This window comes from Bombina bombina, chromosome 3 (genome assembly GCF_027579735.1).
Source record: "Bombina bombina isolate aBomBom1 chromosome 3, aBomBom1.pri, whole genome shotgun sequence".
Taxonomy (NCBI): Eukaryota; Metazoa; Chordata; class Amphibia; order Anura; family Bombinatoridae; genus Bombina; species Bombina bombina.
In genome coordinates this window covers 1,113,896,104-1,113,922,797 of record NC_069501.1, presented here as the reverse complement: position 1 = coordinate 1,113,922,797, position 26,694 = coordinate 1,113,896,104, and the positions used below count along the sequence as shown (strand labels likewise).

General features: G+C 41.5%; 1 protein-coding gene across 1 annotated transcript in view; it reads right to left on the bottom strand.

Annotated features, from left to right (window-relative positions):
* HSPH1 (heat shock protein family H (Hsp110) member 1) overlaps positions 1 to 26,694 on the bottom strand; it is a 116,593-nt gene that overhangs the window by 10,966 nt on the left and 78,933 nt on the right. Inside the window, exons 16-17 of the mRNA XM_053708468.1 lie at positions 15,701 to 15,820; positions 8,466 to 8,627 (exon numbers count right to left, since the gene is read on the bottom strand). Coding sequence (XP_053564443.1) covers positions 8,466 to 8,627; positions 15,701 to 15,820 — 282 coding nt within the window. The remainder of the gene's footprint in view (positions 1 to 8,465; positions 8,628 to 15,700; positions 15,821 to 26,694) is intronic.

Below are 26,694 nucleotides of genomic sequence, written 5' to 3'. Positions count from 1 at the left end.
CATTTTTAACAGGTCTTCTACACAATGTAAGAATGCCTGTCTTTTTATGTGGTCTGAAGACAACTGAGACCTGTGGAACCTCCCCCTTGGGGGAAGCCCCTTGAATTCCAGAAGATAACCTTGGGAGACTATTTCTAGCGCCCAAGGATCCAGAACATCTCTTGCCCAAGCCTGAGCGAAGAGAGAGAGTCTGCCCCCCACCAGATCCGGTCCCGGATCGGGGGCCAACATTTCATGCTGTCTTGGTAGCAGTGGCAGGTTTCTTGGCCTGCTTTCCCTTGTTCCAGCCTTGCATTGGTCTCCAAGCTGGCTTGGCTTGAGAAGTATTACCCTCTTGCTTAGAGGACGTAGCACTTTGGGCTGGTCCGTTTCTACGAAAGGGACGAAAATTAGGTTTATTTTTTGCCTTGAAAGGCCGATCCTGAGGAAGGGCGTGGCCCTTACCCCCAGTGATATCAGAGATAATCTCTTTCAAGTCAGGGCCAAACAGCGTTTTCCCCTTGAAAGGAATGTTAAGTAGCTTGTTCTTGGAAGACGCATCAGCCGACCAAGATTTCAACCAAAGCGCTCTGCGCGCCACAATAGCAAACCCAGAATTCTTAGCCGCTAACCTAGCCAATTGCAAGGTGGCGTCTAGGGTAAAAGAATTAGCCAATTTGAGAGCATTGATTCTGTCCATAATCTCCTCATAAGGAGGAGAATCACTATCGACCGCCTTTATCAGCTCATCGAACCAGAAACATGCGGCTGTAGCGACAGGGACAACGCATAAAATTGGTTGTAGAAGGTAACCCTGCTGAACAAACATCTTTTTAAGCAAACCTTCTAATTTTTTATCCATAGGATCTTTGAAAGCACAACTATCCTCTATGGGTATAGTGGTGCGTTTGTTTAAAGTGGAAACCGCTCCCTCGACCTTGGGGACTGTCTGCCATAAGTCCTTTCTGGGGTCGACCATAGGAAACAATTTTTTAAATATGGGGGGAGGGACGAAAGGAATACCGGGCCTTTCCCATTCTTTATTAACAATGTCCGCCACCCGCTTGGGTATAGGAAAAGCTTCTGGGAGCGCCGGCACCTCTAGGAACTTGTCCATTTTACATAGTTTCTCTGGGATGACCAACTTGTCACAATCATCCAGAGTGGATAATACCTCCTTAAGCAGAATGCGGAGATGTTCCAACTTAAATTTAAATGTAATCACATCAGGTTCAGCATGTTGAGAAATGTTCCCTGAATCAGTAATTTCTCCCTCAGACAAAACCTCCCTGGCCCCATCAGACTGGGTTAGGGGCCCTTCAGAAACATTATTATCAGCGTCGTCATGCTCTTCAGTATCTAAAACAGAGCAGTCGCGCTTACGCTGATAAGTGTTCATTTTGGCTAAAATGTTTTTGACAGAATTATCCATTACAGCCGTTAATTGTTGCATAGTAAGGAGTATTGGCGCGCTAGATGTACTAGGGGCCTCCTGAGTGGGCAAGACTCGTGTAGACGAAGGAGGGAATGATGCAGTACCATGCTTACTCCCCTCACTTGAGGAATCATCTTGGGCATCATTGTCATTGTCACATAAATCACATTTATTTAAATGAATAGGAATTCTGGCTTCCCCACATTCAGAACACAGTCTATCTGGTAGTTCAGACATGTTAAACAGGCATAAACTTGATAACAAAGTACAAAAAACGTTTTAAAATAAAACCGTTACTGACACACTTTATTACTGCAATTGCGAAAAAACATGAAGGAATTGTTCAAAATTCACCAAATTTTCACCACAGTGTCTTAAAGCCTTAAAAGTATTGCACACCAAATTTGGAAGCTTTAACCCTTAAAATAACGGAACCGGAGCCGTTTTGAACTTTAACCCCTTTACAGTCCCTGGTATCTGCTTTGCTGAGACCCAACCAAGCCCAAAGGGGAATACGATACCAAATGACGCCTTCAGAAAGTCTTTTCTAAGTATCAGAGCTCCTCTCACATGCGACTGCATGCCATGCCTCTCAAAAACAAGTGCGCAACACCGGCGCGAAAATGAGGCTCTGCCTATGCTTTGGGAAAGCCCCTAAAGAATAAGGTGTCTAAAACAGTGCCTGCCGATATTATTATATCAAAATACTAAAAAACTCTAAGCCATCTCCGTGGAGATGTTGCCTGTACAACGGCAAAGAGAATGACTGGGGTAGGCGGAGCCTAGGAGGGATCATGTGACCAGCTTTGCTGGGCTCTTTGCCATTTCCTGTTGGGGAAGAGAATATCCCACAAGTAAGGATGACGCCGTGGACCGGACACACCTATGTTGGAGAAATAGCCATTAAAAATAGAACTTTCCAAGATAACAACTTTATATCAATGGAATGAAGGGGTTCAAACGGAACACCCTGTAAAACGTTAAGAACAAGGTTTAAACTCCATGGTGGAGCCACAGCTTTAAACACAGGTTTAATCCTGGCCAAAGCCTGACAAAAAGCCTGAACGTCTGGAACTTCTGACAGACGCTTGTGTAACAGAATGGACAGAGCTGAGATCTGTCCCTTTAAGGAACTAGCGGATAACCCCTTTTCTAAACCTTCTTGTAGAAAAGACAATATCCTAGGAATCCTAACCTTACTCCAAGAGTAACCTTTGGATTCGCACCAATATAGGTATTTACGCCATATTTTATGGTAAATCTTTCTGGTGACAGGCTTCCTAGCCTGTATTAAGGTATCAATAACTGACTCAGAAAAACCACGCTTTGATAAGATCAAGCGTTCAATTTCCAAGCAGTCAGCTTCAGAGAAGTTAGATTTTGATGTTTGAAAGGACCCTGAATCAGAAGGTCCTGTTTCAGAGGTAACGACCAAGGTGGACAGAATGACATGTCCACCAGATCTGTATACCAAGTCCTGCGTGGCCATGCAGGCGCTATTAGAATCACTGATGCTTTCTCCTGTTTGATTCTGGCAATCAATCGAGGAAGCATCGGGAAAGGTGGAAACACATAAGCCATCCTGAAGGTCCATGGTGCTGTCAAGGCATCTATCAGGACCGCTCCCGGATCCCTGGATCTGGACCCGTAGCGCGGAAGCTTGGCGTTCTGTCGAGACGCCATGAGATCTATCTCTGGTTTGCCCCAACGTGGAAGTATTTGGGCAAAGACCTCTGGATGAAGTTCCCACTCCCCCGGATGAAAAGTCTGACGACTTAAGAAATCCGCCTCCCAGTTCTCCACTCCCGGGATGTGGATTGCAGACAGGTGGCAAGAGTGAGACTCTGCCCAGCGAATTATCTTCGATACTTCCATCATTGCTAGGGAGCTTCTTGTCCCTCCCTGATGGTTAATATAAGCTACAGTCGTGATGTTGTCCGACTGGAACCTGATGAACCCCCGAGTTGCTAACTGGGGCCAAGCCAGAAGAGCATTGAGGACTGCTCTCAATTCCAGAATGTTTATTGGAAGAAGACTCTCCTCCTAATTCCATAGTCCCTGAGCCTTCAGAGAATTCCAGACAGCGCCCCAACCTAGTAGGTTGGCGTCTGTTGTTACAATTGACCAGTCTGGCCTGCTGAATGGCATTCCCCTGGACAGATGTGGCCGATAAAGCCACCATAGAAGAGAATTTCTGGTCTCTTGAATGGAATGAAGGACACGGCATGCATTTTGAAGTTTTGTTAACCTGTCCTCTGTCAGGTAAATCTTCATTTCTACAGAATCTATCAGAGTCCCCAGGAAGGGAACTCTTGTGAGTGGAAAGAGAGAACTTTTCTCTTCGTTCACTTTCCATCCATGCGACCTTAGAAATGCCAGTACTATCTCTGTATGAGATTTGGCAGTTTGAAAGCTTGAAGCTTGTATCAGTATGTCGTCTAAGTACGGAGCTACTGAAATTCCTCGCGGTCTTAGTACCGCCAGAAGAGTGCCCAGAACCTTTGTGAAGATTCTTGGAGCCGTAGCCAGTCCGAATGGAAGAGCTACAAACTGGTAATGCCTGTCTAAAAAGGCAAACCTTAGATACCGGTAATGACTTCTGTGAATCGGTATGTGAAGGTAAGCATCCTTTAAATCCACTGTGGTCAAGTACTGACCCTCTTGGATCATGGGCAAAATTGTTTGAATAGTTTCCATCTTGAACGATGGAACTCTTAGGAATTTGTTTAGGATCTTTAAATCCAAGATTGGCCTGAAGGTTCCCTCTTTTTGGGAACTACAAACAGATTTGAGTAAAACCCTTGTCCTTGTTCCAACCGCGGAACTGGATGGATCACTCTCATTAATAAAAGATCTTGTACGCAGCGTAGAAACGCTTCCTTCTTTGTTAGGTTTGTTGACAACCTTGACAGATGAAATCTCCCTCTTGGGGGAGAGGATTTGAAGTCCAGAAGGTATCCCTGAGATATGATCTCTAACGCCCAGGGATCCTGAACATCTCTTGCCCAAGCCTGGGCGAAGAGGGAAAGTCTGCCCCCCACTAGATCCGGTCCCGGATCGGGGGCCCTCAATTCATGCTGTCTTAGGGGCAGCAGCAGGTTTTCTGGCCTGTTTGCCCCTGTTCCAGGACTGGTTAGGTTTCCAGCCTTGTCTGTAGCGAGCAACAGCTCCTTCCTGTTTTGGTGCAGAGGAAGTTGATGCTGCTCCTGCTTTGAAATTACGAAAGGAACGAAAATTGGACTGTCTAGCCTTGGCTTTGGCCTTGTCCTGAGGCAGGGCATGACCTTTACCTCCTGTAATGTCATCAATAATCTCTTTCAAGCCGGGCCCGAATAAGGTCTGCCCTTTGAAAGGAATATTAAGCAATTTAGATTTAGACGTAACATCAGCTGACCAGGATTTTAGCCACAGAGCTCTGCGTGCCTGAATGGCGAATCCTGAATTTTTAGCCGCAAGTTTAGTTAAATGTACTACGGCATCTGAAATAAATGAATTAGCTAACTTAAGGAATTTAAGTTTGTGTGTGATGTCATCTAGTGTGGATGATTGAAGTGTCTCTTCCAGAGACTCAAACCAAAATGCTGCTGCAGCCGTGACAGGCGCAATACATGCAAGAGGTTGCAATATAAACCCTTGTTGAACAAACATTTTCTTAAGGTAACCCTCTAATTTTTTATCCATTGGATCTGAAAAAGCACAGCTATCCTCCACTGGGATAGTGGTACGCTTAGCTAAAGTAGAAACTGCTCCCTCCACCTTAGGGACCATTTGCCATAAGTCCCGTGTGGCGGCGTCTATTGGAAACATTTTTCTGAATATAGGAGGGGGTGAGAAAGGCACACCGGGTCTATCCCACTCCTTAGTAACAATGTCAGTAAGTCTCTTAGGTATAGGAAAAACGTCAATACTCGTCGGTACCGCAAAATATTTATCCAACCTACACATTTTTTCTGGGATTGCAACTGTGTTACAATCATTCAGAGCCGCTAATACCTCCCCTAGTAACACACGGAGGTTCTCAAGCTTAAATTTAAAATTTGAAATGTCTGAGTCCAGTTTATTTGGATCAGAACCGTCACCCACAGAATGAAGCTCTCCGTCTTCACGTTCTGCAAACTGTGACGCAGTATCAGACATGGCCCTTGCATTATCAGCGCACTCTGTTCTCATCCCAGAGTGATCACGTTTACCTCTTAGTTCTGGTAGTTTAGCCAAAACTTCAGTCATAACAGTAGCCATATCTTGTAATGTGATTTGTAATGGCCGCCCAGATGCACTCGGCGCTACAATATCACGCACCTCCTGAGCGGGAGATGCAGGTACTGACACGTGAGGCGAGTTAGTCGGCATAACTCTCCCCTCGTTGTTTGGTGAAATATGTTCAATTTGTACAGATTGACTATTTTTTAAAGTAGCATCAATACATTTAGTACATAAATTTCTATTGGGCTCCACTTTGGCATTAACACATATAGCACAGAGATATTCCTCTGAATCAGACATGTTTAACACACTAGCAAATAAACAGCAACTTGGAAATACTTTTCAAAGTAATTTACAAATAATATGAAAACGAACTGTGCCTTTAAGAAGCACAGAAAATATTATAACAGATAAAATAATTAAGTTATAGCATCAATCTTTGTCAGAATATACAGTTTTAGCAAAGGATTGTTCCCCTCAGCAAATGATAACTAACCCAGGCAGCAGAAAAAAATACACAAATAAACGTTTTTTATATCACAGTCAATACAATCAGCACAGCTCTGCTGTGAATGATTACTTCCCTCAAAAAAGACTCTTGAGATCCCTGAACTCTGTAGAGATGAACCGGATCATGCAGGAAGAAAATGAACCTGACTGAGTTTTTCTGATGCATAGTGAAAGCACCAAAATGGCCCCTCCCCCACACACATAACAGTGAGAGGGATCAGTGAACTGCTCTAATTTAAATCAAAACTATTGCCAAGTGGAAAAAAAGTGCCCAAAACATTTTTTCACCCAGTACCTCAGAGAAAAAAACGTTTTTACATGCCAGCAAAAAAACGTTTTACCTCAATAATTAATTGTCATTTAAAACCTATTGCAAGTCCCTGCAAAATAGGTTAAGTCTATGTATACAGTTTAAAAGCCAGAGAAGTACCATTTCCCAGAAAACTGAAGTGTAAAATATACATACATGACAGCCTGATATCAGCTACATCTACTGCATTCAAGGCTGAGTTTACATTATAACGGTATGGCAGGATTTTCTCATCAATTCCATGTCAGAAAATAATAAACTGCTACATACCTCTTTGCAGATTAATCTGCCTGCTGTCCCCTGATCTGAAGTTTACCTCTCCTCAGATGGCCGAGAAACAGCAATATGATCTTAACTACTCCGGCTAAAATCATAGAAAAACTCAGGTAGATTCTTCTTCAAATTCTACCAGAGAAGGAATAACACACTCCGGTGCTATTATAAAATAACAAACTTTTGATTGAAGATATAAAAACTAAATATATCACCAAGGTCCTCTCACACATCCTATCTAGTCGTTGGGTGCAAGAGAATGACTGGAGGTGACGTAGAGGGGAGGAGCTATATAGCAACTCTGCTGGGTGAATCCTCTTGCACTTCCTGTAGGGGAGCAGTTAATATCCCACAAGTAATGATGACCCGTGGACTGATCACACTTAACAGAAGAAAGGATGATTAACCCCTCAGTACCCAAAAAACGGATATCAAATTATCACAGTCAAACACACTGTCACAGGTCTGCTGTGACTGATTACCTCCCTCAAAAATGAATTTTGAAGATCGCTGAGCTCTCTGGAGACGTCCTGGATCAAAGAGGAAGAAGCAGGAAGACTGTGCTAGAATTTTAACTGCGCAACAAGGCGCTAAAAAAAAAAAAAAAAAAAGGTCCCTCCCACTCCTATTACAACAGTGGGAGACCTGATATAACGGTTTCTATGCAGAAATATACGTTAGCCGTGTGGAAAAAAATCATGCCCAAAAAGATTTATCACCAAAGTACCTCACAAAACGATTAACATGCCAGTAAACGTTTTTAAAAAACAACATTTCAGATGCTGTGTAAAGTTATTACTAAGCCTGCTACCAGTCGCTTCTACTGCAGTTAAGGCTCACACATATCAGTATTAACAGTATTTTTTCAGTCAAATTCTAGTCCCTAGAAAATAACTCTACTGTGCATACATTTATCAGCCTGATACCAGTCACTACTACTGCATTTAAGGCTGTACTTACATCATACGGGTAACAGCAGTGTTTTCTTAGTCAATTCCATTCCCAGAAAATATTGTACTGCACATACCTCATTTGCGGGAGACCCCGCATGCTATTCCCATTTTCTGAAGAATGTCGAGAACAGCCAGTGGATCTTAGTTACGCCTGCTAAGATCATAGAAAACGCAGGCAGTTTCTTCTTCCAAATACTGCCTGAGATAGAAAAACAGCACACTCCGGTGCCATTTAAAATAAAAAACTTTTGATTGAAGAATAATTAAGTAAAAACTCCAGCTCCTCTCGCGACCTCCTTCTTTGTTGAGGGTTGCAAGAGAATGACTAGATATGACATGTGAGGGGAGGAGCTATATAGCAGCTCTGCTTGGGTGATCCTCTTGCAACTTCCTGTTGGGAAGGAGAATATATCCCATAAGTAATGGATGACCCGTGGACTGAACACACTTAACAAGAGAAATGTGGGTTTCATATCCCTTTAAGGAAAGATATGCAGCAGTGTTATTAGCCTTGAGAAGTCAGCTGGGTACATTTTGAGCTCTGAGAACCAAACAAATTCTCAAATTACATGAAAAAGGGGGCAAAAAAATGAAAGTACATTGCAAAGTTAAAACGTAGGATAATTGCATTAATGTGCACACACATATATATATATATATATAAAAATAATATATATATTTTGTTCTTAATTCCATATTCTTTTTCCTACTTTCATGATATAAAAGTTTTAACTATCCTGTAAGTGAAAGCCATTTTTAATTACAAAGCTGAATTACACACACACACACACACAATACTTACAGTATGCTTTGCTTTAATTTCATGTGCGCACACAACTGGGTCTACATCAAGCCTCTGTTTTGCTTGTGCATTCAATGCATTATTCATCCATTCCATGGTTTCAGAGACACATTTTTCCACTTTTTCCATTTCAGTGGTATTGATGTGCTGATATGTCTCACTCTGAAATAAACCAATCAGGAAAACATTTTTTTTTTTTAAATGTTTGTTAAAATAAAAAATGAGGTTAAAAAACAAAAACATAATTTATGCTTACCTGATAAATTTATTTCTCTTATGGTGTATCCAGTCCACGGATCATCCATTACTTGTGGGATATTCTCCTTGCCAACAGGAAGTTGCAAGAGGATCACCCACAGCAGAGCTGCTATATAGCTCCTCCCCTAACTGCCATATCCAGTCATTCGACCGAAACAAGCCGAGAAAGGAGAAACCATAGGGTGCCTTAAAAAGACAGGGCGGGCCGTGGACTGGATACACAACAAGAGAAATACATTTATCAGGTAAGCATAAATTATGTTTTCTCTTGTAAGGTGTATCCAGTCCACGGATCATCCATTACTTGTGGGATACCAATACCAAAGCTAAAGTACACGGATGAAGGGAGGGACAAGACAGGCTTAAATGGAAGGAACCACTGCCTGTAGAACCTGTCTCCCAAAAAAAGCCTCCGAAGAAGTAAAAGTATCAAATTTGTAAAATTTTGAAAAGGTATGAAGCGAAGACCAAGTCGCCGCCTTGCAAATCTGTTCAACAGAAGCCTCATTTTTAAAGGCCCAGGTGGAAGCCACAGCTCTAGTAGAATGAGCTGTAATCCTTTCAGGGGGCTGCTGTCCAGCAGTCTCATATGCTAAGCGTATTACGCTCTGAAGCCAAAAAGAAAGAGAGGTTGCCAAAGCTTTTTGACCTCTCCTTTGTCCAGAGTAAACAACAAACAGTGTATATGTTTGGCGAAAAACTTTAGTAGCTTGTAAGTAAAACTTTAAAGCACGGACCACGTCCAGATTATGTAAAAGGCGTTCCTTCTTTGAAGAAGGATTAGGACACAATGATCGAACAACAATCTCTTGATTGATATTCTTGTTAGAAACTACCTTAGGTAAAAACCCAGGTTTTGTACGCAGAACTACTTTATCTGAATGGAAAATCAGATAAGGAGAATCACATTGTAAGGCAGATAACTCAGAGACTCTCCGAGCCGAGGAAATAGCCATCAAAAACAGAACTTTCCAAGATAAAAGTTTGATATCAATGGAATGAAGAGGTTCAAACGGAACCCCTTGAAGAACTTTAAGAACCAAGTTTAAGCTCCATGGGGGAGCAACAGGTTTAAACACAGGCTTAATTCTGACCAAAGCCTGAAAAAAAGATTGAAGGTCTGGAACTTCTGCCAGACGCTTGTGCAAAAGAATAGACAGAGCAGAAATCTGTCCCTTTAAAGAACTAGCTGATAATCCTTTTTCCAAACCCTCTTGGAGAAAGGACAATATCCTAGGAATCCTAACCTTACTCCATGAGTAATTCTTGGATTCAGACCAATAAAAAGGTATTTATGCCATATCTTATGGTAGATTTTCCTGGTGACAGGCTTTCGTGCCTGTATAAGGGTATCAATGACTGACTCGGAGAAGCCACGCTTTGATAAAATCAAGCTTTCAATCTCCATGCAGTCAGTCTCAGAGAAATTAGATTCGGATGAATGAAAGGACCTTGTAGTAGAAGGTCTTGTCTCAGAGGCAGGGTCCATGGTGGAAAGGATGACATATCCACTAGGTCTGCATACCAGGTCCTGCGTGGCCACGAAGGCGCTATCAAGATCACCGATGCTCTCTCCTGTTTGATTTTGGCAATCAGTCGAGGGAGCAGAGGAAACTGTGGAAACACATAAGCCAGGTTGAAGAACCAAGGTGCTGCTAGAGCATCTATCAGTGACGCTTCTGGGTCCCTGGACCTGGATCCGTAACAAGGAAGCTTGGCGTTCTGGCGAGACGCCATGAGATCCAGTTCTGGTTTGCCCCAACGATGAACCAATTGAGCAAACACCTCCGGATGGAGTTCCCACTCCCCCGGATGAAAAGTCTGACGACTTAGAAAATCCGCCTCCCAGTTCTCTACACCTGGGATATGGATTGCTGATAGGTGGCAAGAGTGAGTCTCTGCCCAGCGAATTATCTTGGAGACTTCTAACATCGCTAGGGAACTCCTGGTTCCCCCTTTTTGGTTGATGTAAGCCACAGTCGTGATGTTGTCCGACTGAAATCTGATGAACCTCAGGGTTGCTAACTGAGGCCAAGCTAGAAGAGCATTGAATATTGCTCTTAACTCCAGAATATTTACTGGGAGGAGTTTCTCTTCCTGAGTCCACGATCCCTGAGCCTTCAGGGAATTCCAGACTGCACCCCAACCTAGAAGGCTGGCATCTGTTACAATTGTCCAATTTGGCCTGCGAAAGGTCATACCTTTGGACAGATGGACCCGAGATAGCCACCAGAGAAGAGAATCTCTGGTCTCTTGATCCAGATTTAGCAGAGGGGACAAATCTGTGTAATCCCCATTCCACTGACTGAGCATGCATAGTTGCAGCGGTCTGAGATGTAGTCGCGCAAATGGCACTATGTCCATCGCCGCTACCATCAACCCGATTACATCCATACACTGAGCCACCGAAGGGCGCGGAATAGAATGAAGAACACGGCAAGATTTTAGAAGCTTTGAGAACCTGGATTCTGTCAGGTAAATCTTCATTTTTAAAGAATCTATCAGAGTCCCTAGGAAGGAGACTCTTGTGAGTGGGGATAGAGAACGCTTTTCCTCGTTCACCTTCCACCCATGTGACCTGAGAAATGCCAGAACTATGTCCGTATGTGACTTGGCAATCTGAAAGCTTGACGCCTGTATCAGGATGTCGTCCAGATAAGGGGCCACTGATGTACCTCGCGGACTTAGGACCGCCAGAAGCGATCCCAGAACCTTTGTAAAGATTCTTGGAGCTGTAGCTAACCCGAAGGGAAGAGCCACAAATTGGTAATGCCTGTCCAGAAAGGCAAACCTTAGGAACCGATGATGATCTTTGTGAATCGGTATGTGAAGGTAAGCATCCTTCAAATCCACTGTGGTCATGTACTGACCCTCCTGGATCATAGGTAGGTAGGATCATAGTTTCCATTTTGAACGATGGAACTCTGAGGAATTTGTTTAAGATCTTTAGATCCAAAATGGGTCTGAAGGTTCCCTCTTTTTTGGGAACCACAAACAGATTTGAATAAAAACCCTGTCTCTGTTCCGACTGTGGAACTGGACAGATCACTCCCATAACTAGGAGGTCTTGCACACAGCGTAAGAATGCCTCTTTCTTTATCTGGTTTACAGATAATCTCGAAAGGTGAAATCTCCCTTGAGGAGGGGAAGCTTTGAAGTCCAGAAGATATCTCTGAGATATGATCTCCAGGGATCCTGAACATCTCTTGCCCACGCCTGCCCCCTACTAGATCCGTTACCGGATAGGGGCCGTTCCTTCATGCTGTCTTAGAGGCAGCAGCAGGCTTTCTGGCCTGCTTGCCTTTGTTCCAGGACTGGTTAGGTTTCCAGCCCGGCTTGGATTGAGCAAAAGTTCCCTCTTGTCTTGTAGCAGAGGAAGTTGATGCTGCACCTGCCTTGAAGTTTCAAAAGGCACGGAAATTAGACTGTTTTGGCCTTTGATTTAGCCCTGTCTTGAGGAAGGGTATGACCCTTACCTCCAGTAATGTCAACAATAATTTCCTTTAAACCAGGCCCGAATAGGGTCTGCCCCTTGAAGGGAATGTTAGTAATTTAGACTTTGAAGTCACGTCAGCTGACCAAGATTTAAACCATAGCGCTCCTACGCGCCTGGATGACGAATCCAGAATTCTTAGCCGTTAGTTTAGTCAAATGAACAATGGCGTCAGAAACAAAAGAATTAGCTAGCTTAAGTGTTCTAAGGCCTCTTCCAGAGACTCAAACCAGAACGCCGCAGCAGCAGTGACAGGCGCAATGCATGCAAGGGGCTGCAGGATAAAACCTTGTTTAATAAACATTTTCTTAAGGTAACCTAATTTTTTATCCATTGGATCTGAAAAAGCACAACTGTCCTCGACAGGGATAGTGGTACGTTTTGCTAAAGTAGAAACTGCTCCCCCCACCTTAGGGACTGTCTGCCATAAGTCCCGTGTGGTGGCATCTATTGGAAACATGTTTCTAAAAATAGGAGGGGGGGGGGGGGGGAAACGGCACACCAGGTCAATCCCACTCCTTATTAATGATTTCTGTAAACCTTTTAGGTATTGGAAAAACATCAGTACACACCGGCACTGCATAGTATTTATCCAGTCTACACAATTTCCCTGGTACTGCAATTGTGTCACAGTCATTCAGAGCAGCTAACACCTCCCCAAGCAATACACGGAGGTTCTCAAGCTTAAATTTAAAAGTAGAAATATCTGAATCAGGTTTCCCCGAATCAGAAATGTCACCCACAGACTGAAGCTCTCCTTCCTCAGCTTCTGCATATTGTGACGCAGTATCAGACATGGGCCTTGAGGCATCTGCGCGCTCTGTACTACGTCTAACCCCAGAGCTATCGCGCTTTCCTCTGAATTCCGGCAGTCTGGCTAATACCACTGACAGGGTATTATCCATGATTGCCGCCATGTCCTGCAAAGTAATCGCTATGGGCGTCTTTGATGTACTTGGCGCCATTTTAGCGTGAGTCCCTTGAGTGGGAGTCAAAGGGTCTGACACGTGGGGAGAGTTAGTCGGCATAACTTCCCCCTCGCCAGAATCCTCTGGTGATAAATTTTTTAAAGATAAAAGCTGATCTTCATTGTTTAAAGTGAAATCAATACATTTAGTACATATTCTCATATGGGGTTCCACCATGGCTTTTAAACATAATGAACAAGGAGTTTCCTCTATGTCAGACATGTTTATACAGACTAGCAAGCTTGGAAAACACTTTACATCAAGTTAAACAAGCAATATAAAAAAAACGTTACTGTGCCTTTAAGGGTAACAAATTTTGCTAAAATTTGAAATAACAGTGAGAAAAGACAGTTAAACTAACGAAATTTTTACAGTGTATGTAACAAGTTAGCAGAGCATTGCACCCACTTGCAAATGGATGATTAACCCCTTAATACAAAAAACGGATTAACAAATTGAAAAAAACGTTTTTTAAACAGTCACAACTGCCACAGCTTCACTGTGGCTTTACCTTCCTCAATATATGACTTTTGAAGCCTTTTGAGCCCTTCAGAGATGTCCTAAAGCATGCAGGGGACTGCTGAGGGAAGCTGAATGTCTCTGTCTGTAATTTTAACTAGGCCCCTCCCACTCATATTACAACAGTGGAAAGCCTCAGGAAACTGTTTCTAGGCAAAAATCAAGCCAGCCATGTGGAAAAAAACTAGGCCCCAATAAGTTTTATCACCAAAGCATATATAAAAACGATTAAACATGCCAGCAAACGTTTTATATTGCACATTAATCAGAGTATATACCTCTGATAGCAAGCCTGATACTAGTCGCTATTAAATCACTGTATTTAGGCTTAACTTACATTAATCCGGTATCAGCAGCTTTTTTCTAGCAAATTCCATCCCTAGAAAAACTTAAACTGCACATACCTTATTGCAGGATAACCTGCACGCCATTCTCCCTCTGAAGTTACCTCACTCCTCAGACATATGTGAGAACAGCAGTGGATCTTAGTTACTTCTGCTAAGATCATAGAAAAACGCAGGCAGATTCTTCTTCTAAATGCTGCCTGAGATAAAATAGTACAACTCCGGTACCATTTAAAAACAATAAACTTTTGATTGAAGAAAAAACTAACTATATTACACTACTTTCCTCTTACTACCTCCAGCTATGTTGAGAGCTTGCAAGAGAATGACTGGATATGGCAGTTAGGGGAGGAGCTATATAGCAGCTCTGCTGTGGGTGATCCTCTTGCAACTTCCTGTTGGGAAGGAGACTATCCCACAAGTAATGGATGATCCGTGGACTGGATACACCTTACAAGAGAAATGAGGTTTATCTACAATATGTCTTAATGAAGCAGAATTGACTGTAAGATATGGGTCTAACGACCAGTATGTTATCCTTTCTACTTATGTCTACGATTTGTGCAATAGCATTTATTTGTAATCCTGCATTTTAAACCTCAATAAAAACTATTGAAAATAAAAAATAAAACTTTCAAAAGAGCTGAATGCCACTGGTTGTCTTATATAAAGGGCCTGCAATAACTCAGCTAATTACAAGATGGAAATGATATCAGTTTATCAGTGTTAGGACCCTCATCAGAGATTAAACTCATTTTCACAAATATTTTAAATCACATCTAAAACTGACTCACATTTAAAAAAAGGGACATGAAACCCATGTTTAATAACATTTAAAAAAAAATCATTTACTTCTAGTATCTTCCTTCTCTTGTTATTCTTTGTTGAAGAGATATCTAAATAGGTAGCACGCACATTTCTAGAGCACTACATGACAGGAAATAGTGGTGCCATCTAGTGCTCTTGCTAATCTATAACATTGTAGCAAAATTGCTGCCATACAGTGCTGCAGACATGTGCACAATCCTGAGCTTCCATCCCTGCTTTTCAACAAAGGAAAACAAGAAAGCAAATAAAAAGTAGAAAATAGAAGTAAATTGGAAAGTTGTTTAAAATTGGATGTTCTATCAGAATCATGAAAGAAATGTTTTGGGTTTTATGTCCCTTTAAATACATTTTGACTTGATAATGTATTGCAGATACAGGATAGAAACATATAACCTTAAAAAAAAGGGAAAGTTGAATCAAAATCAAACATTTATAATTCAGATAAAAAAAATGCAATTTTTAACAACTTTCAACTTCTATGATTTAATTTATTTTGTTCTCTTGGTATCCTTTGCAATAAAGCATAGCTCAGTAGGCTAAGGAGCAGCAATGCACTGCTGGGGTCTAGCTGATGATTGGTGGCTGTTCATCTATACGTTTCGTCATTGGCTCACCCAATGTGTTCAACTATCTCCTAGTATTTTATGGCTGCTCCTTCAGCAAAGAATGCCAAGAGACTAAAGCAAATTTGATAAATTGGAAGGTTGTTTAAAAATTGTATAACCTGTCTGAATCACAAAACAAAAAACTGTGTTCACCCCCCTTTAAATATTGAGCACCTTCTTTAATTTTTACTAAAAAACAGATTCCAAGCAAGTTTATTACCTTATTCCTGTATTCTTCTAAAATTTTTGCATAGTGCTGCAACCTCTGTCCGAGTTCTTCAAACATCCTTGGACGCTCTTCTGCCTCTCTAAACCTTAACTGAATTGGATTTCCAAATTTCTAAGGGTGTTGAATAAAGAAGAAAAAAAAAAAAAAACAATAATTTATTTATATATATATATATATATATATATATATATATATATATATATATATATATATATATATATATATATATATAACATAATTTATGTAAGAACTTACCTGATAAATTCATTTCTTTCATATTAGCAAGAGTCCATGAGCTAGTGACGTATGGGATATACATTCCTACCAGGAGGGGCAAAGTTTCCCAAACCTTAAAATGCCTATAAATACACCCCTCACCACACCCACAATTCAGTTTAACGAATAGCCAAGAAGTGGGGTGATAAAAAAGTGCAAAAGCATATAAAATAAGGAATTGGAATAATTGTGCTTTATACAAAAAAATCATAACCACCACAAAAAGGGTGGGCCTCATGGACTCTTGCTAATATGAAAGAAATGAATTTATCAGGTAAGTTCTTACATAAATTATGTTTTCTTTCATGTAATTAGCAAGAGTCCATGAGCTAGTGACGTATGGGATAATGATTACCCAAGATGTGGATCTTTCCACACAAGAGTCACTAGAGAGGGAGGGATAAAATAAAGACAGCCAATTCCTGCTGAAAATAATCCACACTCAAAATAAAGTTTAATAAAAAACATAAGCAGAAGATTCAGACTGAAACCGCTGCCTGAAGTACTTTTCTACCAAAAATTGCTTCAGAAGAAGAAAATACATCAAAAAGGTAGAATTGAAAAAGTATGCAAAGAGGACCAAGTTGCTGCTTTGCAAATCTGATCAACCGAAGCTTCATTCCTAAACGCCCAGGAAGTAGAAACTGACCTGGTAGAATGAGCTGTAATCCTCTGAGGCGGAGTTTTACCCGACTCAACATAGGCAAGATGAATTAAAGATTTCAACCAAGATGACAAAGAAATGGCAGAAGCTTTCTGGCCTTTTCTAGAACCGGAAAAGATAACAAATAGACTAGAAGTCTTTCGGAAAGACTTAGTAGCTTCAACATAATATTTCAAAGCTCTAACAACATGCAAAGAATGCAATGCTTTCTCCTTAGAATTCTTAAGATTAGGACATAATGAAGGAACCACAATTTCTCTACTAATGTTGTTGGAAATCACAACTTTAGGTAAAAATTCAAAAGAAGTTCGCAACACCGCCTTATCCTGATGAAAAATCAGAAAAGGAGACTCACAAGAAAAGAGCAGATAATTCAGAAACTCTTCTGGCAGAAGAGATGGCCAAAAGGAACAAAAACTTCCCAAGAAAGTAATTTAATGACCAATGAATGCATAGGTTCAAAGGGAGGAGCTTGAAGAGCTCCCAGAACCAAAATCAAACTCCAAGGAGGAGAAATTGACTTAATGACAGGTTTTATACGAACCAAAGCTTGTACAAAACAATGAATATCAGGAAGAATAGCAATCTTTCTGTGAAAAAGAACAGAAAGAGCAGAGATTTGTCCTTTCAAGGAACTTGCAGACAAACCCTTATCTAAACCATCCTGAAGAAACTGAAAAAAATTCTCGGCATTCTAAAAGAATGCCAAGAAAAATGATGAGAAAGACACCAAAAAATATAAGTCTTCCAGACTCTATAATATATCTCTCTAGATACAGATTTACGAGCCTGTAACATAGTATTAATCACAGAGTCAGAGAAATCTCTTTGACCAAGAATCAAGCGTTCAATCTCCATACCTATAAATTTAAGGATTTCAGATCCTGATGGAAAAAAGGACCTTGCGACAGAAAGTCTGGTCTAACGGAAGAGTCCATGGTTGGCAAGAGGCCATCCGGACAAGATCCGCATACCAAACCTGTGAGGCCATGCCGGAGCTACCAGCAGAACAAACGAGCATTCCTTCAGTATCTTGGAGATTACTCTTGGAAGAAGAACTAGAGGCGGAAAAATATAGGCAGGATGATACTTCCAAGGAAGTGAAAATGCATCCACTGCCTCCGCCTGAGGATCCCGGGATCTGGACAGATATCTGGGAAGTTTCTTGTTTAGATGAGACGCCATCAGATCTATTTCTGGAAGTTCCCACATTTGAACAATCTGAAGAAATACCTCTGGGTGAAGAGACCATTCGCCCGGATGGAACATTTGGCGGCTGAGATAATCCGCTTCCCAATTGTCTACACCTGGGATATAAACCGCAGAGATTAGACAGGAGCTGGATTCCGCCCAAACCAAAAAAATTCGAGATACTTCTTTCATAGCCAGAGGACTGTGAGTCCCTCCTTGATGATTGATGTATGCCACAGTTGTGACATTGTCTGTCTGAAAACAAATGAACGATTCTCTCTACAGAAGAGGCCAAAACTGAAGAGCTCTGAAAATTGCACGGAGTTCCAAAATATTGATCGGTAATCTCACCTCCTGAGATTCCCAAACTCCTTGTGCCGTCAGAGATCCCCACACAGCTCCCCAACCTGTGAGACTTGTATCTGTTGAAATTACAGTCCAGGTCGGAAGCACAAAAAGAAGCCCCCTAAATTAAACAATGGTGATCTGTCCACCACGTTAGAGAGTGTCGAACAATCGGTTTTTAAAGATATAAATTGAGATATCTTTGTGTAATCCTTGCACCATTGATTCAGCATACAGAGCTGAAGAGGTCGCATGTGAAAACGAGCAAAGGGGATCGCGTCCGATGCAGCAGTCATAAGACCTAGAATTTCCATGCATAAGGTTACCGAAGGGAATGATTGTGACTGAAGGTTTCGACAAGCTGAAATCAATTTTAGACGTCTTTTGTCTGTTAAAGACAGAGTCATGGACACTGAATCTATCTGGAAACCCAGAAAGGTTACCCTTGACTGAGGAATCAATGAACTTTTTGGTAAATTGATCCTCCAACCATGATCTTGAAGAAACAACACAAATCGATTCGCATGAGATTCTTCGAATGAGAAGACTGAGCAAATACCAAGATAATCGTCCAAATAAGGAAATACCAAAACCCCGTTCTCTGAATACAGAAAGAAGGGCACCGAGAATCTTTGAAAAAAAATTCTTGGAACTGAGGCTAGGCCAAACGGTAGAGCCACAAAACTGGTAATGCTTGTCTAAAAAGAGAATCTCAGACACTAAAAATGATCTGGATGAATCGGAATATGCAGATACACATCCTGTAAATCTATTGTAGACATATAATGCCCTTACTAAACAAAAGGCAGAATAGTCCTACAGTAACCATCTTGAATGTTGGTATCCTTACATAACGATTCAATATTGATAGATCCGGAACTGGTTTGAAGGAATTGACCTTCTTTGGTACAATGAAGAGATAAAATAAAACCCTAGTCCCTGTTCCAGAACTGGAACTGGCATAATTACTCCAGCCAACTCTAGATCTGAAACACATTTCAGAAATGCTGAGCCTTGCTGTTTTAACTGGGACACGGGAAAGAAAAAAATCTCTTAGCAGGAGGCCTTAACTTGAAGCCAATTCTGTACCTTTCTGAAACAATGTTCTGAAACCAGAGATTGAGAACGGAATTGATCCAAATTCCTTTGAAGAAAACGTAATCTGCCCCATACCAGCTGAACAGGAAAAAAGGGCCGCACCTTCATGGGTACTTAGGAGCTGACTATAGGTTTCTATAAGGCTTGGATATATTCCAAACTGGAAAAAGTTTCCAAACTGATACCGCTCCTGAGGATGAAGGATCAGGCTTTTGTTCCTTATTATGAAAAAAAGAACGAAAAAATGATTATTACCCTGGACAGATAGGGAAAACAAAGTTGACTTAGAAGACATATCAGCATTCCAAGTTTAATCCATAAAGCTTTTCTAGCTAAAATAGCTAGAGACATATACCTGACATCAACATTAATGATATCAAAAGATGGTATCACCAATAAAATTATTAGCATGTTATAGAATAATAATGCTATAAAATTATGATCTGTTACTTGTTGTGCTAAAACTTCTAACCAAAAAGTTGAAGCTGCAGCAACATCCGGTAAAAATATAGCAGGTCTAAGAAGATTACCTGAACATAAGTAAACTTTTCTTAGAAAGGATTCAATTTTCTTATCTAAAGGATCCTTAAATTTAGTACTATCTGCCGTAGAAATAGTAGTACATTTTAGCAGGAATAGAGACAGCCCCAAACCTTAGGGATTTTGTCCCAAAACTCTAATCTGTCAGATGGCACAGGATATAATTGCTTAAACGTTTAGGAGTAAAAGAATTACCCAAATTATTCCATTCCCTGGAAATTACTTCAGAAAAAACATCAGGGAGATTAAACACTTCTGGAATAACTACAGGAGATTTAAAAACCCTATTTAAACGTTTGGATTCAGTATCAAGAGGACCAGCATCCTCTATATCTAAAGCAATTAATACTTCTTTAAAATAAAGAACGAATAAATTCCATCTTGAACAAATACAAAGATTTATCAGCATCAACCTCTGAGACAGAAACCTCTGAACCAGAAGAACCATTATCAGTATCAGAATGATGATGTTCATTTAAAAATTCATCTGAAAAAAAGAGAAGTTTTAAAGGACTTTTATGTAAACTAGAAGGAGAAATAACAGACATAGCCTTCTAAATGGATTTAAAAAATAAAATCTCTTATGTTTATCAGGAACACTCTGAAATTTAGATGTTGACGGAACAGCAACAGGTAATATAACAGTACTAAAGGAAATTTTATCTGCATTAATAAGTTTGTCATGACATGCAATACAAACAACAGCTGGAGAAACAGATACCAAAAATTTATAGCAGATACACTTAGCTTGGTAGCTCCAGCCCCGGCAGTGATTTTCCTAAAGTATCTTCTGACTCAGTTGCAACGTGGAACATCTTGCAATATGTAATAGAAAAAACAACATATAAAGCAAAATTGAACAAAATCCTTAAATGACAGTTTCAGGAATGGGAAAAAAAATGCCAGTGAACAAGCTTCTAGCAACCAGAAGCAATAAATAATGAGACTTAAATAATGTGGAGACAAAAGCGACGCCCATATTTTTTTAGCGCCAAACAAGACGCCCACATTATTTGGCGCCTAAATGCTTTTGGCGCCAAAAATGACGCCACATCCGGAACGCAGACATTTTTGGCGCAAAATAACGTCAAAAAAATGACGCAACTTCCGGCGACACGTATGACGCCGGAAACGGAAAAGAATTTTTGCGCCAAAAAAATCCGCGCCAAGAATGACGCAATAAAAACATAATTTATGCTTACCTGATAAATTCCTTTCTTCTGTAGTGTGATCAGTCCACGGGTCATCATTACTTCTGGGATATTACTCCTCCCCAACAGGAAGTGCAAGAGGATTCACCCAGCAGAGCTGCATATAGCTCCTCCCCTCTACGTCACTCCCAGTCATTCGACCAAGGACCAACGAGAAAGGAAAAGCCAAGGGTGAAGTGGTGACTGGAGTATAAATTAAAAAATATTTACCTGCCTTAAAAACAGGGCGGGCCGTGGACTGATCACACTACAGAAGAAAGGAATTTATCAGGTAAGCATAAATTATGTTTTCTTCTGTTAAGTGTGATCAGTCCACGGGTCATCATTACTTGTGGGATACCAATACCAAAGCAAAAGTACACAGATGACGGGAGGGATAGGCAGGCTCCCAAAAATAGCCTCCGATGAAGCAAAAGTGTCAAATTTGTAAAATTTGGAAAAAGTATGAAGCGAAGACCAAGTTGCAGCCTTGCAAATCTGTTCAACAGAGGCCTCATTCTTGAAGGCCCAAGTGGAAGCCACAGCTCTAGTAGAATGAGCTGTAATTCTTTCAGGAGGCTGCTGTCCAGCAGTCTCATAAGCTAAACGAATTATGCTACGAAGCCAAAAAGAAAGAGAGGTAGCGGAAGCTTTTTGACCTCTCCTCTGCCCAGAGTAAATGACAAACAGAGAAGACGTTTGTCGAAATTCCTTAGTTGCCTGTAAGTAAAATTTTAGAGCACGGACTACATCCAGGTTGTGCAGTAGACGTTCCTTCTTTGAAGAAGGATTTGGGCATAAAGAAGGAACAACAATCTCTTGATTGATATTCCTGTTAGTAACTACCTTAGGTAAGAACCCAGGTTTAGTACGCAGGACTACCTTATCCGAATGAAAAATCAAATAAGGAGAATCACAATGTAAGGCTGATAATTCAGAGACTCTTCGAGCCGAGGAAATAGCCATTAAAAATAGAACTTTCCAAGATAACAACTTTATATCAATGGAATGAAGGGGTTCAAACGGAACGCCCTGTAAAACATTAAGAACAAGGTTTAAACTCCATGGTGGAGCAACAGTTTTAAACACAGGCTTAATTCTGGCCAAAGCCTGACAAAAAGCCTGGACGTCAGGAACTTCTGACAGACGTTTGTGTAACAGAATGGACAGAGCTGAGATCTGTCCCTTTAATGAACTAGCAGATAAACCCTTTTCTAAACCTTCTTGTAGAAAAGACAATATCCTAGGAATTCTAACCTTACTCCAAGAGTAACCTTTGGATTCACACCAATATAGGTATTTACGCCATATCTTATGGTAAATCTTTCTGGTAACAGGTTTCCTAGCCTGTATTAAGGTATCAATAACTGACTCAGAAAATCCACGTCTTGATAAAATCAAGCGTTCAATTTCCAAGCAGTCAGCTTCAGAGAAGTTAGATTTTGATGTTTGAAGGGACCCTGTATCAGAAGGTCCTGTTTCAGAGGTAGAGACCAAGGTGGACAGGATGACATGTCCACCAGGTCTGCATACCAAGTCCTGCGTGGCCACGCAGGTGCTATTAGAATCACTGATGCTCTCTCTTGTTTGATTCTGGCAATCAATCGAGGAAGCAACGGGAAGGGTGGAAACACGTAAGCCATCCTGAAGTCCCAAGGCGCTGTCAGAGCATCTATCAGGACTGCTCCTGGATCCCTGGATCTGGACCCGTAACGAGGAAGCTTGGCGTTCTGTCGAGACGCCATGAGATCTATCTCTGGTTTGCCCCAACGTCGAAGTATTTGGGCAAAGACCTCCGGATGAAGTTCCCACTCCCCCGGATGAAAAGTCTGACGACTTAAGAAATCCGCCTCCCAGTTCTCCACTCCCGGGATGTGGATTGCTGACAGGTGGCAAGAGTGAGACTCTGCCCAGCAAATTATCTTTGATACTTCCATCATAGCTAGGGAGCTTCTTGTCCCTCCCTGATGGTTGATGTAAGCTACAGTCGTGATGTTGTCCGACTGAAACCTGATGAACCCCCGAGTTGTCAACTGGGGCCAAGCCAGGAGGGCATTGAGAACTGCTCTCAATTCCAGAATGTTTATTGGCAGGAGACTCTCCTCCTGACTCCATTGTCCCTGAGCCTTCAGAGAATTCCAGACGGCACCCCAACCTAGAAGGCTGGCGTCTGTTGTTACAATTGTCCAGTCTGGTCTGCTGAATGGCATCCCCCTGGACAGATGTGGCCGAGAAAGCCACCATAGAAGAGAATTTCTGGTCTCTTGATCCAGATTCAGAGAAGGGGATAAGTCTGAGTAATCCCCATTCCACTGACTTAGCATGCACAGTTGCAGTGGTCTGAGGTGTAAGCGTGCAAAGGGTACTATGTCCATTGCCGCTACCATTAAGCCGATTACCTCCATGCATTGAGCCACTGACGGGTGTTGAATGGAATGAAGGGTGCGGCAAGCACTTTGAAGTCTTGTTAGCCTGTCCTCTGTCAGGTAAATCTTCATTTCTACAGAATCTATAAGAGTCCCCAGGAAAGGAACTCTTGTGAGTGGAACGAGTGAACTTTTCTTTTCGTTCACCTTCCATCCATGTGACCTTAGAAATGCCAGCACTAACTCTGTATGAGACTTGGCAGTTTGAAAGCTTGAAGCTTGTATCAGAATGTCGTCTAGGTATGGAGCTACCGAGATTCCCCGCGGTCTTAGTACCGCCAGAAGAGCACCCAGAACCTTTGTGAAGATTCTTGGAGCTGTAGCCAATCCGAATGGAAGAGCCACAAACTGGTAATGCCTGTCTAGGAAGGCAAACCTTAGGTACCGATAATGATCTTTGTGAATCGGTATGTGAAGGTAAGCATCTTTTAAATCTACAGTGGTCATGTATTGACCCTCTTGGATCATAGGTAAAATTGTCCGAATAGTCTCCATCTTGAACGATGGAACTCTTAGGAATTTGTTTAGGATCTTTAAGTCCAGGATTGGTCTGAAAGTTCCCTCTTTTTTGGGAACCACAAACAGATTTGAGTAAAACCCCTGTCCCTGTTCCGATCGTGGAACTGGATGGATTACTCCCATTAACAAGAGCTCTTGTACGCAGCGTAGAAACGCCTCTTTCTTTGTCTGGATTGTTGACAATCTTGACAGATGAAATCTCTCTCTTGGAGGAGAGTATTTGAAGTCCAGAAGGTATCCCTGAGATATTCTCTAGCGCCCAGGGATCCTGAACATCTCTTGCCCAAGCCTGGGCGAAGAGAGAAAGTCTGCCCCCCACTAGATCCGATCCCGGATCGGGGGCCCTCAATTCATGCTGTTTTAGGGGCAGCAGCAGGTTTCCTAGTCTGCTTGCCCTTGTTCCAGGACTGGTTAGGTTTCCAGCCTTGTCTGTAGCGAGCAACAGCTCCTTCCTGTTTTGGTGCAGAGGAAGTCGATGCTGCTCCTGCTTTGAAATTACGAAAGGAACGAAAATTAGACTGTCTAGTCTTGGCTTTGGCTTTGTCCTGAGGCAGGGCATGGCCTTTACCTCCTGTAATGTCAGTGATAATCTCTTTCAACCCGGGCCCGAATAAGGTCTGCCCTTTGAAAGGTATATTAAGCAATTTAGACTTAGAAGTAACATCAGCTGACCAGGATTTTAGCCACAGCGCCCTGCGTGCCTGAATGGTGAATCCTGAATTCTTCGCCGTAAGTTTAGTAAGATGTACTACGGCCTCCGAAATGAATGAATTAGCTAGTTTAAGGACTCTAAGCCTGTCCGTAATGTCGTCCAGAGTAGCTGAACCAATGTTCTCTTCCAGAGACTCAATCCAGAATGCCGCTGCAGCCGTGATCGGCGCAATGCATGCAAGGGGTTGCAATATAAAACCTTGTTGAACAAACATTTTCTTAAGGTAACCCTCTAACTTTTTATCCATTGGATCTGAAAAAGCACAGCTATCCTCCACCGGGATAGTGGTACGCTTAGCTAAGGTAGAAACTGCTCCCTCCACCTTAGGGACCGTTTGCCATAAGTCCCTTGTGGTGGCGTCTATTGGAAACATTTTTCTAAATATCGGAGGGGGTGAGAACGGCACACCGGGTCTATCCCACTCCTTAGTAACAATTTCAGTAAGTCTCTTAGGTATAGGAAAAACCTCAGTACTCGTCGGTACCGCAAAATATTTATCCAACCTACACATTTTCTCTGGTATTGCAACTGTGTTACAATCATTCAGAGCCGCTAACACCTCCCCTAGTAATACACGGAGGTTTTCCAGTTTAAATTTAAAATTTGAAATATCTGAATCCAGTCTGTTTGGATCAGAACCGTCACCCACAGAATGAAGTTCTCCGTCCTCATGTTCTGCCACCTGTGACGCAGTGTCTGACATGGCCCTAATATTATCAGCGCACTCTGTTCTCACCCCAGAGTGATCACGCTTACCTCTTAGTTCTGGTAATTTAGCCAAAACCTCAGTCATAACAGTAGCCATATCCTGTAATGTGATTTGTAATGGCCGCCCAGATGTACTCGGTGCTACAATATCACGCACCTCCCTCTGAGCGGGAGATGTAGGTACTGACACGTGAGGCGAGTTAGTCGGCATAACTCTCCCCTCGTTGTTTGGTGAAATTTGTTCAATTTGTACAGATTGACTTTTATTTAAAGTAGCATCAATACAGTTAGTACATAAATTTCTATTGGGCTCCACTTTGGCATTGCAACAAATGACACAGGTATCATCCTCTGAATCAGACATGTTTAACACACTAGCAAATAAACTTGCAACTTGGAAATACAATTCAATTAGAATAATATTAAAACGTACTGTGCCTTTAAGAAGCACAGAAGATCTATGACAGTTGAAAATTAATAAATTGAAACAGTTATAGCCTCAATCCTTGTAAACAACACAACTTTAGCAAAGGTTTAATCCCATTAGCAAAGATAACAAATTCTGAAAGCAGGAAACAAATTACAGAATAAACGTTTTTTTATCTCAGTCAAACTATAATTCTCACAGCTCTGCTGAGAGAAATTACCTCCCTCAAAATAAGTTTTGAAGACCCCTGAGCTCTGTAGAGATGAACCGGATCATGCAGGGAATACAATGAGTTGCTGACTGAAATATTTGATGCATAGTAAAAGCGCCAAAAAACGGCCCCTCCCCCTCACACACAGCAGTGAGGGAGAACAGAAACTGTCAGAAAAACAGATTAAGCAACTGCCAAGTGGAAAAATAGTGCCCAAACATTTATTCACACAGTACCTCAGCAAATGAAAACGATTTTACATTCCAGCAAAAACGTTAAACATAATCTCTAGTTATTAAACAGCTTTATGTATTTCTTACAGTGTAATTCTAGTGAAGTACCATTCCCCAGAATACTGAAGTGTAAAGTATACATACATGACATTATATCGGTATGGCAGGATTTTCTCATCAATTCCATTGTCAGAAAATAAAAACTGCTACATACCTCTATGCAGATTCATCTGCCCGCTGTCCCCTGATCTGAAGTTTACCTCACTCCTCAGATGGCCGAGAACAGCATTATGATCTTAACTACTCCGGCTAAAATCATAGCAAAACTCTGGTAGATTCTTCTTCAAACTCTGCCAGAGAGGTAATAACACACTCCGGTGCTATTTTAAAATAACAAACTTTTGATTGAAGATATAAAACTAAGTATAATCACCATAGTCCTCTC